The following is a 14,492-nucleotide window of genomic DNA, read 5'->3' on the forward strand; positions in this document are numbered from 1 at the left end:
AAAGACTATCGAACTAACCTTATAGTAGGACTGTCTCGTTACACATTGCAAGTTGATGAGATACAAAACATGATATGGCAGTAAGTTATAATGCCAATGATAAAAGCAATTATAGTTTATACAAAATTATAATCTTTTTATTTATTTAAATTGTTATTTTTTTATGCTTCTCTAAATATTAATAACTGATAATTAACAATTCAATTGTTATTTATCAGTTATTAATATTTAGAAATTGCAATTTTCGTGTCTTTATGTTTGGTGATTATGATTTTCTTTGCAGCGTATATGGAGTTACAGGAGCTATTTGTAAGTTTGCTCTGCTTTTATTACACTTATACAAAAAACCATTTTTTTTAGAAAGTAAATAAATCTTATCAAGAAAACTTAAGGACTTTAAAAACATTAAAAATCAATGAAAACCTTACTATACTGATACCATTTCTGTTATGCATAGGTCGGCATTGCTGTCTTTTTTGTGACATCACCAAAAAAGATGTCCAACTAGCTCCATTATGTAGAGAGCATGTTGTTTCACAAAGGTCTTTAAACTCCTTAAACAATGACTTTCGTCGTTTTCAAAGTAATGGAGGAAATTTGAAAAATGCTAAATTATTCAACAATGTGATTAATGAAACTTTATTTAATATTCCTCTAGACCAGGTAATATAATTTAGCACTTCTGTTTTTTAATCTTTTTAGTACTCTTTGTTGGTTCAATCATGAGTTTAGTATTGGTAGTCTAATAAACCTTTGAAATTTTGTTAGGTTGCTGTACCTGCTTTACATATATCTTTGGGTACCTATTTAAAGTTTTTCAACATGTTTGAAGACGAATGCCACTTAATAGATATAAAGCTTGCTGGAGAACTTGCTTTAAAGAATAATATAATTGGTAAAGCTGATTTTGACAAATATGTTAACATGCATGTTCAATCCAATTTTGTAAAATGTGTTATTGAAGACTGTGACAATAAAATTGCACTTCTACAAGACACAATTTCTCTAAAGGTTATATGTGAGCCAGATAAAACAGAAGAAATTAGGAACATATATACACCAAGAATAGTTTACTATGATTTAATAAAAAACGACAAGGTATTTATTATTATGAAACTATGTTTTCAAAAATGTTTAATTAAGTTTAAAATGAAATTTTTGTTAAATAAAAATGTTATTAAAAATTTATATATGTATGCTTATATTTTAAAACTTTAAATATATATTTTTCTAGATAAAAGAATTAAGTTCATTAAATGAAGCAAACGTACTTGATAAAACTTCAGGTCCCTGCATTCAGCAACTTGATGAAGTGTTGAAGGCTAATAAAGTAGAAAGACAGGCTTATCATGGAAAATGCTTTGTTGGAAACCATGTTCACATAATGCTTAAGGTTTTTATTTAATAGTATATATTATTTATATTTTTATGTGTTTTTTTATTAGGAACAGTTGTTCTGAAAAGCAGCAATTGAAAAACATTAGGTCACTGGGAAAAATCCTAAAGTGGCTTTCGAATTGTTCATATAAAACCTTTAATTTTTTTCTAATTTTTTGTTTTGAACTACCCGATCCTCGCAAATTAGAGGGATTAGAGACACCCCTGCTTATTACATCCACTACAATTAAGCAGAAAAAGTAAATTGGTTATTGCAAGAAAAAAACTAATGCTTGTCGACAAAAACAAAAGTTATTAGAATTGATCAAAAATCCGCAGAAATCAGTTTAATCTCATGCAAAAGTGTTTTTTTTGTTGTTGTAAAATATTGAAAAATTATTTAATTTTATAAATATTTTTTTAGCCTCAGCCATTGTTAGATATGTGCAATTCCATTCCAAAACTAATCTCAACTCTTGGTTTTATTGGCACCGATATTCATTTATTATCTGTTAAAGTGAGCCAGAATTTTAGGCAGTTATTTCATTATTATTCAAAATGTCATAAGCTCATGAACAGCTCGCAATCTTTTCAAGAGAATGATATTCAAGAATTAGGTAGGTTTTCTTTTTAAGCAGATTGATGATTGAGTTTAACACATTTTTGAGCTTATTGAAAAGTAAATTTTGCAAACGAGCATGATTGTCTTGATTGCTTTTAGGTAGATATTTGATTAGTATATTTAAAGGAAGTTGTGTAAAAGATTTTCAGTACTCAAATTATTTAATTTTAGACTTAGCAATCCGTACGCTTATGGAGTATTATCGGTTGACTTGGCCAAGTGCATCTGTAACTCCAAAGATGCATTTGCTTGAATCCCATGTAATTCAATTTATTCAGAAATGGGGATTAGGCATTGGCGTTTATGGGGAACAAGGCGGCGAAAGTTTACATGCCGAATTTAACAACCTTAATCGTTTGTTTTGGCATATGAAAGGCTGTAGTCGTTTAAAAAGCACGCTGAAAGAACATTATCTCAGAAACCATTCGAAAGCTAAAGCTATGAAACCAGAAATAAAAAAAAGAAAAAAAAATGTTTAGATCTTAAATTTTATTGTATACAAATTTGTATTGAAAATCCAATCTTTTAAAAAAAAGGTTTTCTAAGGAGTATATAATTCAGAAATGTATTATTATTTAAAAATAATAATAATGGCTCCCTATTCTGCACCATTACCGAAAACTAAAAAAAAATAATTGTACTTTAAGTTTTATAGTATGGAAGTATATATTGATATAATTAATACTGCTGTTGAAAATTTCCCGGATTTATAATCAAATAGTTTATAAGGTAGCATTGTGCATAAGAAATGTATTATCAGTAGAAACTACCGTAGAACCCCTTAAATTCAGACCCTGGATAAGTCGAACCCCTTAAATTCAGACCTGGATAAGTCAGATATTTAATTTCCTTTGAACATTCTATAAATACTGAGAGCTTCGTTTAAGGACATTCGCTAAGTCGGACTATTATCCATTATCGAACTTCATCTATTTCCCTTGAGAGTCCGACTTAACAAGGTTCGTATTTATATTTGTGTTTAAAAGTTATCGGAGGGACATTTTTTAGTTTTTTAATGAAAAATTACAATAGAAAAATGTTGCATGAAGTTTAAGTACTTTTAAATCAATATTTTCTATGCATTACAACATTAAGTCTTGCATATTTATAGTTTAATTAATACGTTACACAATTAAACGTAAATTTTCTAGTTAATATCTTGAATATCATAAATCTTATAAGTTGTTACTCAATAAAATATGACATTATCTATGTCTACAAGTTAAGGGCAAACATTAGAATTTCCATAACTGTGGAATCTCTTACACATTTTAAAGTAAATGATTACAAGTGTTATCTCATAAATTATAAATACATGTATCTCTTAACATGTTTATAATTACTTAGTTAGAATTGAATAATACAACACCAGACTTTGTACAATTTTAGGTTTTTATAGTGGTAAGAAATTTTTTCAGAACGCACAAAAAGGTATAGAATATATACATAGCTTGCCGTAAAATCATTTTATTTTAGTTAAAAAAATGATCGGTTAAAACAGAGCATACAGATTTTTTTTGCTTTTATTACAGAATTTGAATCAATTAAACTTTTTGGCCAAAAAATTTTCAAACAAAAGATATTCTATAGGTTGTATGACAGATGTTTAGTTTTTAAACTTAAAAAACCTTTAATTTTGAACTGAGATATTTTCTTTGTTTACAAACATTCTCATTTATTTTCACGATTTAGGTTAAACACTTAAGGATATAAAATTCCAAAAATTTGTTGTGCTTACTTATTCATGTGAAATTTGTACCTCATTAATAACAAATAAAAAAACAAATTTTCATTATTTGCCGAAAAATCTAATCGCCATTTTTTTTTGTAACTTTATCAAACGTAACTTATGCGCATGCTCACAATAAAATAACAGGCTTAAATCGCCGTGTATTGTATGCTAAAAAGCATATGGTGTTTTTTCAGTTTGTTTATTTACTTAGTCTGTGTAAAACAATGTTTTTAATATACCTTTATTTATTTTGTTTTGTTCTTTAATATATAAATATATATATATATATATATATATATATATATATATATATATATATATATATATATATATATATATATATATATGTATATATATATATATATATATATATATATATATATATATATATATATATATATATATATATGTAAATATATATATATATATATATATATATATATATATATATATATATATATATATATATATGTATATATATATATATTTACATATATATATATATATATATATATATATATATATATATATATATATATATATATATATATATATATATATTTATATACATATATATATATATATATATATATATATATATATATATATATATGTATATATATATATATATATATGTAAATATATATATATATATATATATATATATATATATTTATATACATATATATATATATATACATATATATATATATATATATATATATATATATATATATATATATATATATATATATATATATATATATATATATATATATATATATATATATGTATGTATGTATATTATATATATTTATATTTATATATATTATATTTGTAAATAAATTTGTTTTGAAAAAGTATATTTTTATTCTTCTTTGAAAATAAGAGTTTCTGCTGTGTTTTGTTTGTAAATTATTTTTTTTTAAATTACAGAATAAGAGAAGAGTGTGAAAAATTCGAAAAAATAACAACATTGACAATTACTATTGGAAAACAATTACTTTGGAATTAGAAATGACAAGGTAGAAGAATAATAAAATAGCAACTAAATGCCAAAAAAGATGTAAATTACATAAGATGCTTTAACTATGAAACTAACAATAAAATAAATCAGTTTAGTTTTGGAGTTCACAATCATAATAAGTTTCTGAGCGATAAGAGTCTTCTAGATATTGAATTAGTAAGCTTTCATGAGCGTAAGAAATGTAATTTAAGTATAAACTAGGAGCACTATACTTAAAAATGCAAAAACCTGATAACAATTAATGTGGATTGGTAAAATGGATTTATAAGTAAATCTATAAATGAAAGGTATGATTTTTTTTTTGTTTCATCACAATTATGCACCTAATCTGTTTATCCCAATATTTACCAAAATAAAAGGAACAAAAACAAATGGATTACTCCTAAATTAAAACATAAAATAAGAGTTAAAAACGATATATAGATTGCTAATAAACGTAACGGCTGGAATGACGAATCAATAAAAACTCAATATATTAAGTTAAAAATTAGAATAAAAATGGTATCAAGAAAAATATAAAACAAATAGAAAGTACTGTAGCTAGCAAGTTTAAATCAAATCCTAAATTGCTTTATAAATATATCAACGATAAGTAATCAGTAAAAACTCAAATTTGAGCTCTGGAAATTGAAAATGGGGAAATCATAAATGATCAATTCGCTGTAGCTTGTGAACAAAATAAATATTTTCATTCTGTGAATGTTAATGAAAATTGTGCAAGCAAAATTAAGTTTCATAATATGGCTAAGTTTTTATAACACAAAATGATGTTCAAACTAGACTTCAAGCACTTGATAAGTCGAAATTCGTCTCTTTTTATTTTGTTAATCCTTATTTAGAGTTTTAAAAGAATGCAGCTTGTCAATATCATACCCATTATATTTAGTGTTTAAAAAGTCGGTAAAAATAGGTTCCCTACCAGATATGTGGAAGAAGGCAAACGTAATGCCAATTTTTAAAAAAAGGAAGCAAATTAAATGCATCTAACTACAGACCGGTCTCGTTAACTTCAATACCATGTTAAGTGTTGAAAAGAATAATAGCTGACTGTATCATGCAACACCTCATAAAAAACAATTAACTTTCAAAAAAACAACATGGTTTTATGAAAGGCAAGAGCTGTACAATAAACCTTTTAGAATACCTAGATATTTTACCAGATGCATTCCATAATGGAACACCGGTAGATGCATCATTGTACACTGACTTTGAAAAAGCTTTTGATAGTGTTTCACATAAAAAGTTACTATCTAAGTTCTTGAATTTGGGTATTTCTGGTAAACTTCTCAAGTGGATAGTCTGTTTCTTAGCTAATAGAAATTAACAAGTGGTTTTAGGTGAAAGTGAGACAGATTGGGTTGATGTACTTAGTGGTTTACCACAAGGGTTTGTTGTAGGCTCTTTCCTCCTTCTGGTATTTATAAATGATTTACAAAAAAAATTTATTAATAAATGTCTTTTATATGCTGCTGATAATACGATAATTGCGCCTATTTCTTCTCAAAATGATTCGCATTTCTTTAAAAATGATATAAATAATCTTGACGAACGGTCTACAAAATGGAAATTAGGATTAAATTTTGAAAAATGTAAAATTATGTACTTTGGTTCAAATTATAAAGAATATACGTATTTTATGAACAATAACAATACATTTATGGAAATTGAAAGTCAAAACTAGCAAAGGACGTTTGTATTTATATATTAAGTGATTTGAAATGGACCAAACAAGTAAATATGCAGCTAATAAAGCAAATAGTATGCTCTCACTACTAAATAATACATTCAAGTACAAGTACAAAGATCTAATAAAAACACTGTATTGTATGTATGTTAAAAAAATATTTAATATCTTTAATTTAGAGTTTCCGATTCAACGAAGAGCGACCAAAATGATACCGGAACTAAGACATCATGAGTACGAAAAAAGATTGGAAATTTTGGATTTGACTACTTTGAGTACTAGAAGTCTAAGAGGAAATTTGATCCGGCGATTCAAAATATTTAAAGGTATTAAAATAATTGACATTAAACAAAATCAAATAATGAACTCTATTTGCTCATCAGATCCTGCATCTAACATTAGAGGAGCAAAACATCGAATGAAACCTGAATTGGTCAGAAGTTGTTTAAAAGGCAATATTTTTTCAGCAATAGGATCGTTGATGAATGGAATAGTCTACCAGCAGAAGTCATTCAATTTAATACAGTTAAAAGCTACAAATCAAACTTGCAATTGGTCGACTTAAAAGCAATGACAAACAAGAGAAAAACCAAGAAGCTTATTATTACCGTTTTATTATTTAGTAACTGAGTTAACTTGTTCATTAAATTTATATCGGCTGTCATAGATTTTGCCTGGCGCTTTATCTCAACAACATTAACTATTACTATTAAATAGTTTGTTCCTTTTATACAATCAATATTTCATTTCTGGTAGATAACTGTATTACCTTAAATTAGTTTATACATACTTTAGCTTTGTTTTTTGTTACTTTGGCAAAAGCTCTTCTTGATGTAAAACTTTGACTTATTTAAACTTTTAATTAAATTAACTCGTTTTAACCTGCTGTTTAAATTTTTTTTTTTTTTTTTTTTTTTTTTAGATTATTCACCTCCTCAAGGCCCGATGGGGGCCACTACAGTCGAGGAGGAAACTCATTTTTTTTTTTTTTTTTTTTTTTTGTCGTTATTCGTGGTGCAACCCTCTCTCAACTCTTTAACTCCGAAACACGAACCTTGCCGAGCAAGGCCGCTGCGCGGAGAAACTATGTTGAGCGCGGTACTTCCAGGGACGTGGTGGGAGTCGAACTCCGAACCTCTCGCTTACAAAGCGAGCGCTCTTACCACTACACCACTACCGCATGAATAATTGCATAAATGTTTAGAAAAGAAAGAGGGAGGGATCCAAAATTGTCATATGACAAGTTTACTTCGCTTAATGCGCTGTTTAAGTTTTTTATTTAACTTAGGCTGTACTAGGAAAAACTTTGGATCTTTTTTGATTTGTTTATTAGTGAAATTTAGCATTTTGTATTTTATAGATGATCCTTTATTTTGGGTAAACCTGTGCATAATACAATTTATTAACATTTGAAAAACTAGGTATCTGAAAAAGATCAGTAAGATTATTTTGTCGGAACTTTATACTAGTTTATACAAAATATTAGGTTATACCGTAGCTATATGTACAACATAATAAAATAATACATACATACACATATTACTTTTTACTATAGTTAATAAAGTTTAATTAATATTTCCATAATAAAAATATCGTCAAATTTTAATAATATGGTAGAGTAAAAGATTTTCAGCCTAGTTTTAAACAGATGCAAAGTAGTAGGTAGATCAAAATTAAAATTAGGCAAAGGAAGTGTCTTATACACTCTTACAAATATTGGTTCTTCATTAGTTATCTAGAAAATTGATCGGTTTCACAGAAAGCACAAAGGTTTTACGGCATATCCAAAAAATGATTTGGTTTTTTGCAAGACAAACGAAAATAAATTGATTTTTCAACAATTCAAATTTGAAAAATTATTAGTTTTTAAAAAAATTAACGCGTGAATTTTTTTATTTTGGTTTTCTAGAATATCATCTATCATCTTTAAATTTGATTAGTTGTTGGCTTATAGCTTCCGTATTTGTTTTAAAACGGCGCGTAACTTTATTTCTGTCATTTCTTCTTTAGTTATGGTATTGCTGAAGAGTGCTGTATTCCATATTTAATTTTACTCCAAGACATCTCGTTCGATTATTTAATTAAACTAATGGCATCAAATATCTTTTTACTAATTATTTAAATTAATTATTGCTTAGCAATATATCATAATATGCTTTCAATGTTTCAAAAAAAAAATAATCTAAAAAAAATTAAACTATGTTTATAAACTGTTTGATGATATAGCCAACATATATATATATATATATATATATATATATATATATATATATATATATATATATATATATATATATATAATATATATATATATATATATATATATATATATATATATCGTTTTTAAGGAAGAATTAGCATCAAAGAACGTTATATGTGTAAGATCTTCATCACCTAAATTAAACTCTTGTAATGTAAGTTTTACAATGTCACCTGTTTGTGACATTAATGAGGCACCAACCATTTATGAACTTTAGTAAGTTATGTTTTGTTTATTTGTAAATATTTATAACTTTGTTTATTTTTGCTTAAATGTTATCTTATCTAAAGTGTTATATTATTAAAAGAAAAAATAACTAAATTGATACAATATATTTAGCCAAGATTTTATGTGTGCACACATACTTTTACACTATTAGGGCTCTATAACATAAAAAGTTTGTGCATAATTGAAGACTTTAGTGCTAAAAGTACTTAAGCCACAAAAAAAAAGTTAAGAGGAAACACTGTAATAAAAATCAATAAATACAATATTTAAATAACTAATAAATGAATTATAATTTAATTGAATTTTTATCAATTTTCAAAAAAATATTGATTGAAATATATTTTCTTTCAACTTTTTTTGTTTGACTTATTTTGTGTGACTTCTATCGCCTTTTTTTGTGTGACTTTTAGCTCTAAGGTCGTCAATATAATGTCTTGAACTTTATTTTTATTATTCCGTCAGAAAAAATGACATTGCGCCCTCTTCTCCTTGCTGCTATGAAAAGAAAAGAAATTAACTTTAGTCTTCCAAAAAGATCAAAACTAAAGTAGTACATTATAGATTTTCTTTTTGATATCATGAAGCAACAGTATGGGTTGTAAGTATTTTTGAGTTTTAGGTTAAAATAGCATAACTTTGAAAGTAAGAATTATCTATCATCAGTATTAAAGTTGAAAAAGTGTTGCTATTTTATATTTCTTAACATATAACTATCTCTTCAATAATAATAAAAATTGAAATGAAATATTTTATTGCTTTTCACTAAAGTGTATGCTTTATAGAATTCCAAGTACAAGTAACTTCTACGAAATAGCAAATGAGCTTTTCCTAAGGTATCCTTCTCTAAATCCTCATCACTGTAATTGCTCTGTGAGTATTTAACTGTATAATTAAAACTAATAATATCAATGATGTTACAAAATTATATAGCTAAAGAAGTTTTTTTTTTATTCTATTGTCAGGAACTTCTTGTGCATTTGTTAAAGGCAAAATTTAAGTGAGCTAGAAGCCCTTTTCTAAATGATAAACAAGTTGCACAGTTTAAGATAAAGTACTCAAGAATTAATTCTGGTCGTTAGCGTAACTCTGATTTGCTGAATGAGTCTACTAATCTCTACTCAACAAAACGTCACTGCCATCATTCAAGTGATAAGGTAAGCATGATTTTGCTGCATATTTAATACATGTTTATATGAAAAAATTACTTACCATATTTTAAGTATTATAGAATGTCGATGATGGTATAACTGAAGATGTTATAAAAAGCATGGTTGATGAGTGTCAAAAACTGTGACCTGATAAAGAATTTTTGGCTCACCAGATTGTCTTGTCAATTGAGGTATTAAAATATACATGCCAAGAACTTTGGATGTCCTAAATAAATTCCCAGCAATTTACTGTGAAAAAGTTGTAAGTGGTTAATTATTTGTTTTATATGTATCTCTGCTAATGTTGTTTAAAAACCGCAACGTTCATGAAATGAGCAATTTTTATCCTATTTAACGCAAATTCTGAAATTTCATTTGTTATATTACCTTAATAAAGAAATATCCTTTAAATGAACATAAATATATAAAATACATAACAAAACTAAAATTATAATAAAACTAAATAAGACTATTAGTTGGATTTTTTTTTTCTTCGTTGGCGTGGGAAAATCAAAGGTAATGTTTCTGTATTAATTCAATTTTTTATTAGTCTATGTTTTTATACATGCTGCTTTGGGGTATCGCTTCCCAAGTTTTTCTAGAATTGTCCCTGCTATGTTAGGGTGGGAGTAAATGTTTTTTTTCTTTATTTAGCGGCTTTGTAATATCATTTTCTTTGTTTTACTTTTAGCTTTTTGCAGCAGCAAGAGCAACAATAAGATATTGATAATAACTACTTGTTATTATTGGGTAGAATGAAGGAGGGAATAAAGTAGTTTATAGATTTTAAAAAAACCTTTGTTAGCTAGATGGAAAATATTGTGCATGGACGAGATTATTGATGGTAACAATTGTAAATTTAACATTAAAATTATTTATTTGTTACTCGAATTTTGTATTTTATTTTCTAATTTTAGCAACAAGGAATAACCTTCATGCATTAATTCTTCCAAGAATTTTTGTGAATTAGTGGCCGTGGCGCAGTGGTTAGAGCGCTTGCTTTATAAGCAGGAGATCCAGGTTCGAAACGAGCTCTGGACAAATTTTCGCGTCACGGTAAGGAAGGAGGCGTGAACTTCCTGGTTAAATGCACTTCCGCGGTGCTCTGTGACAAGACCGCTAGGACTTCTTGGGGCACCTAAAATAAAAAAATAAAAAAAAAAATTTTTTGTGGCGAAGAAACAATCTTCACAATGACGCTAGTAAGTTTTGTTGATCACAATGACGCTAGTAAGTTTTGTTGATCACAATGACGCTAGTAAGTTTTGTTGATCAGTGTATTCATTTAAATGATTGTTTATCATTATCATTTAAATCATTTTAATATTCATTTATTTGAATAAAAAATGATAGAAAAAATTCAGTTCACTTTTTATTCTTTAAAACTCAAACAATTAAAGTCAACTTTTTTATTTTATATACATTTTGATATTTTTAACATTTATATTTTTTTATTCTAATTATCTTCATATATATATATATATATATATATATATATATATATATATATATATATATATATATATATATATATATAACATATATATACATATATATATATATATATATATATATATATATATATATATATATATATATATATATATATATTTATATATATATAATTATTATTATTATTGTTGTTGTTATTATCGTTATTGTTATTATTATTATTATTATTATTATTATTATTATTACTATTATTAAATAAAGTTAACCTAACGTAATTTTCAAAATTTGTTAATATTATGCTTTTCTTTATTAGGATCCAATCTATCCTACCCCAGCTCTGAAAATTGAGGGAGATGCTACAAATCCAACTCAAATAAGTCTTGCAGTTGACGGGGTCACAGTAAGCAATTCTGTTCCTGATATAACTTGTGGTTTGAGTCTTGTCATCTGTTAATATTATATTTTTGATATCGCATATCCAAAGAAACTCCAAAAAACCTTGTCTTTTCTAGAGCATTGCGTTTTGGAACGAAATAATAAACTTCCTGGCAACATTAAAAATATTGCTAGTTCAGTATACTTGTAATATAAATTATAAAACTCAATAATATACTAATGTTATTAATTTGTTTCAAAACCTTTTTTAAATCAAGTTTATTTTTTGAACTCGCTTACAAATTTTTAGTTGTTTTTATAGAGAATTTTTTTTTTCAAATGATATAGTTGTATATTAATATGTTCCATAGCACATAAATATTTTTATGTAGAATACGATTTATATAAAACACCATTTTTTTATATAATGTATATAAAAACGTATCAAAAATATATATAAATATTGTAATAAATTTTTAAACTTTAGTTTTTGTATTAAATTAAAATCTCTGGCCGAGTATTTCTATTCTGCAAAACATAACTCATGATGGTAAGTTTTGTAAAATAATCATAAATGCATTGAAAATTGCGTTATATGTTAAACATTTTGACATAAAATATTAATTTTAACGTTATTGCCGAAAAACCAATTTTTGGTTTTACGGCTTGTCCCAATAAACGAACCAATTTTGATTATCCAGAAAACCAAAGAGCGTCGGTTTTCTATAATACCAACTTAGTTTGATTATCTGAATATTCAAATTGGTTTTTCAGAAAACCTAAATAATTTGATTTTCTGTAAAACCAGAATAAATTGGTTTTCTAGATATTCAAATTTGGTTCGTTTATTGGGATAATCCGTAAAACCAAATTTGGTTTTTTGAAAAAGCGATTTCCTTAACAATAATGAGTGATTTTGTTCAAGATCAAATTTTAAAATATAAAAGTAAGTTTGTGTGTTTAAATTGCTCTTTTAAATGTGTATCTGTGTTGTAGAAAACATGAGGAGTACCAATTTGCTCCCATCAATGCTTTTATAGAATCTTTGACTACTTGCTGATTGTTCATGTAGCTGTAGAGAAGTTTTGGATTCTTGGTGGTTTTTGTTACCAGGATGATTTCAAAACTTTGTCGCACTTTTTCGATCTCGTCTGCTTCATTTTTGCAAATCATTTTGTATTTAGATTTCAACAGCTGGTCTTTCCGCTTACACAAGCAGTTTTTATATTTTAAACTTTATTTGCTTCTAGTGAGAAAATTCGTCCTGGTATTAAACCAGGCTTAATTTTTAAAGAGTTTAATGTCTTTTTAATTGAACTAAACTGATGATATTCCATCTTGGTGTAAAAAATAAGTTCATTAGGCATTCCTCCTACATTTTTGTTACTAAAGCATTTTATCCAGTCAACATTCAAATTAGATCAGAAATGAGTTCAAAATTAGAATAAGCAAACATAAATCTTTAGTTGATTTTATTGTCACGGATGGGTTTAAACACAAGTTGATCATCTGACAGCTGGAAAGTTGGGAATTGTATTATGCTGATAAGGAAAATTGTCATTTAAATTATTTGTATTTATATTCAATTCCATTCTCATTTTAAATTGAATCAGCACAGCCATTTCACCAGCTGATTGATGGTAAACTAAAGTCCCACATAACAAGAAAGTCTTTGAATTTATTTTTGTCTATATATTTGCGTGCCGGCCGAAAACCACATTAAATTCTGCCATTTCTAAAAATCATTCGGCCTGCAAAATGTGGAAATGTTAATTTGTCATGTTGTTCTAGCAATTGTGATTGTAACTCTCATTATAAACAGAAACTATTCTTATCCAATAAGAAAGTTACCATTTTAATTTTGATAATATTAGTATATAATACCATGCAAATTTAATATCAGAATCTATCGAGATTGTTTACTTATTTGAGCATTTGTATATTGTCTAGTAATTTAGTCCTAATATATTTGTTTGTTATATTTATCAAAAAGAGAATATTGCTAGTAGACCCTTATAAAAAAAACCCTTTACTGAATTTAATTTCAAGGAAAATTTAAAAAATTTAGAATTATTATTATTTACGGAGTTTTCCAGACCACCTTCATCTGATGATTCGTGATTTATTTATTTATAATTTATTTTTTAATGGGATTTTTTTTAATATCATAATTTTTTTATCTGGACATTTTCAAAAAGTACTACATCAGAACACTTGCAGAATTTTTTAACATGCATTGTTTGTCAAGTTCAATTATCAGACATAATCTAATGGCAAAAGGAATGTTTAACTTTTTGAATTTTGTTAATTTGGTTCAGAGATTTAAATAGGAAAATTTTTTTATCAAAAATAAAAAACATTACTTTATATTATTTTTTAATATCTTTACTTAAAAATACTATTTTTAATAGATTTATATAAAATTTAACTTCATTTGAGTACTAACTTGACCTTTTTAATACAAAAATTTTTTAAACAATATCAGTGACATGTTGAATAGAAAATGAGCTGAATATTGGACAATTAAACATAAACTAGACTTAAATTATTCACAAAAGATAACCACAGCACATAAAAACAACTAAGT

At 26.0% G+C, this 14,492-nt stretch overlaps 1 protein-coding gene across 1 annotated transcript; it reads left to right on the forward strand.

The window, feature by feature from the left end:
* The first annotated feature begins 288 nt into the window (after window positions 1-288).
* LOC105844919 (uncharacterized) lies at window positions 289-2,512 on the forward strand. The gene is made up of 6 exons (XM_065815996.1): window positions 289-309; window positions 361-663; window positions 769-1,098; window positions 1,235-1,393; window positions 1,802-1,994; window positions 2,171-2,512. The coding sequence occupies exons 1-6, from the start codon at window positions 289-291 to the stop codon at window positions 2,476-2,478; spliced, it is 1,314 nt and encodes a 437-aa protein (XP_065672068.1). The 3' UTR covers window positions 2,479-2,512.
* Window positions 2,513-14,492: the final 11,980 nt, after the last annotated feature.

This window comes from Hydra vulgaris, chromosome 13, assembly GCF_038396675.1.
Source record: "Hydra vulgaris chromosome 13, alternate assembly HydraT2T_AEP".
NCBI lineage: Eukaryota > Metazoa > Cnidaria > Hydrozoa > Anthoathecata > Hydridae > Hydra > Hydra vulgaris.

What these genes read in the sequence shown, in the direction of transcription:
- LOC105844919 (XM_065815996.1), top strand. Translation starts at nt 289, where the DNA reads ATGGAGTTACAGGAGCTATTT. An exon ending in TGGAGTTACAGGAGCTATTT is followed by an intron (nt 310 to 360) that starts GTAAGTTTGCTC and finishes CATTTTTTTTAG; the next exon opens with AAAGTAAATAAATCTTATCA. An exon ending in ATGTTCACATAATGCTTAAG is followed by an intron (nt 1,394 to 1,801) that starts GTTTTTATTTAA and finishes ATATTTTTTTAG; the next exon opens with CCTCAGCCATTGTTAGATAT.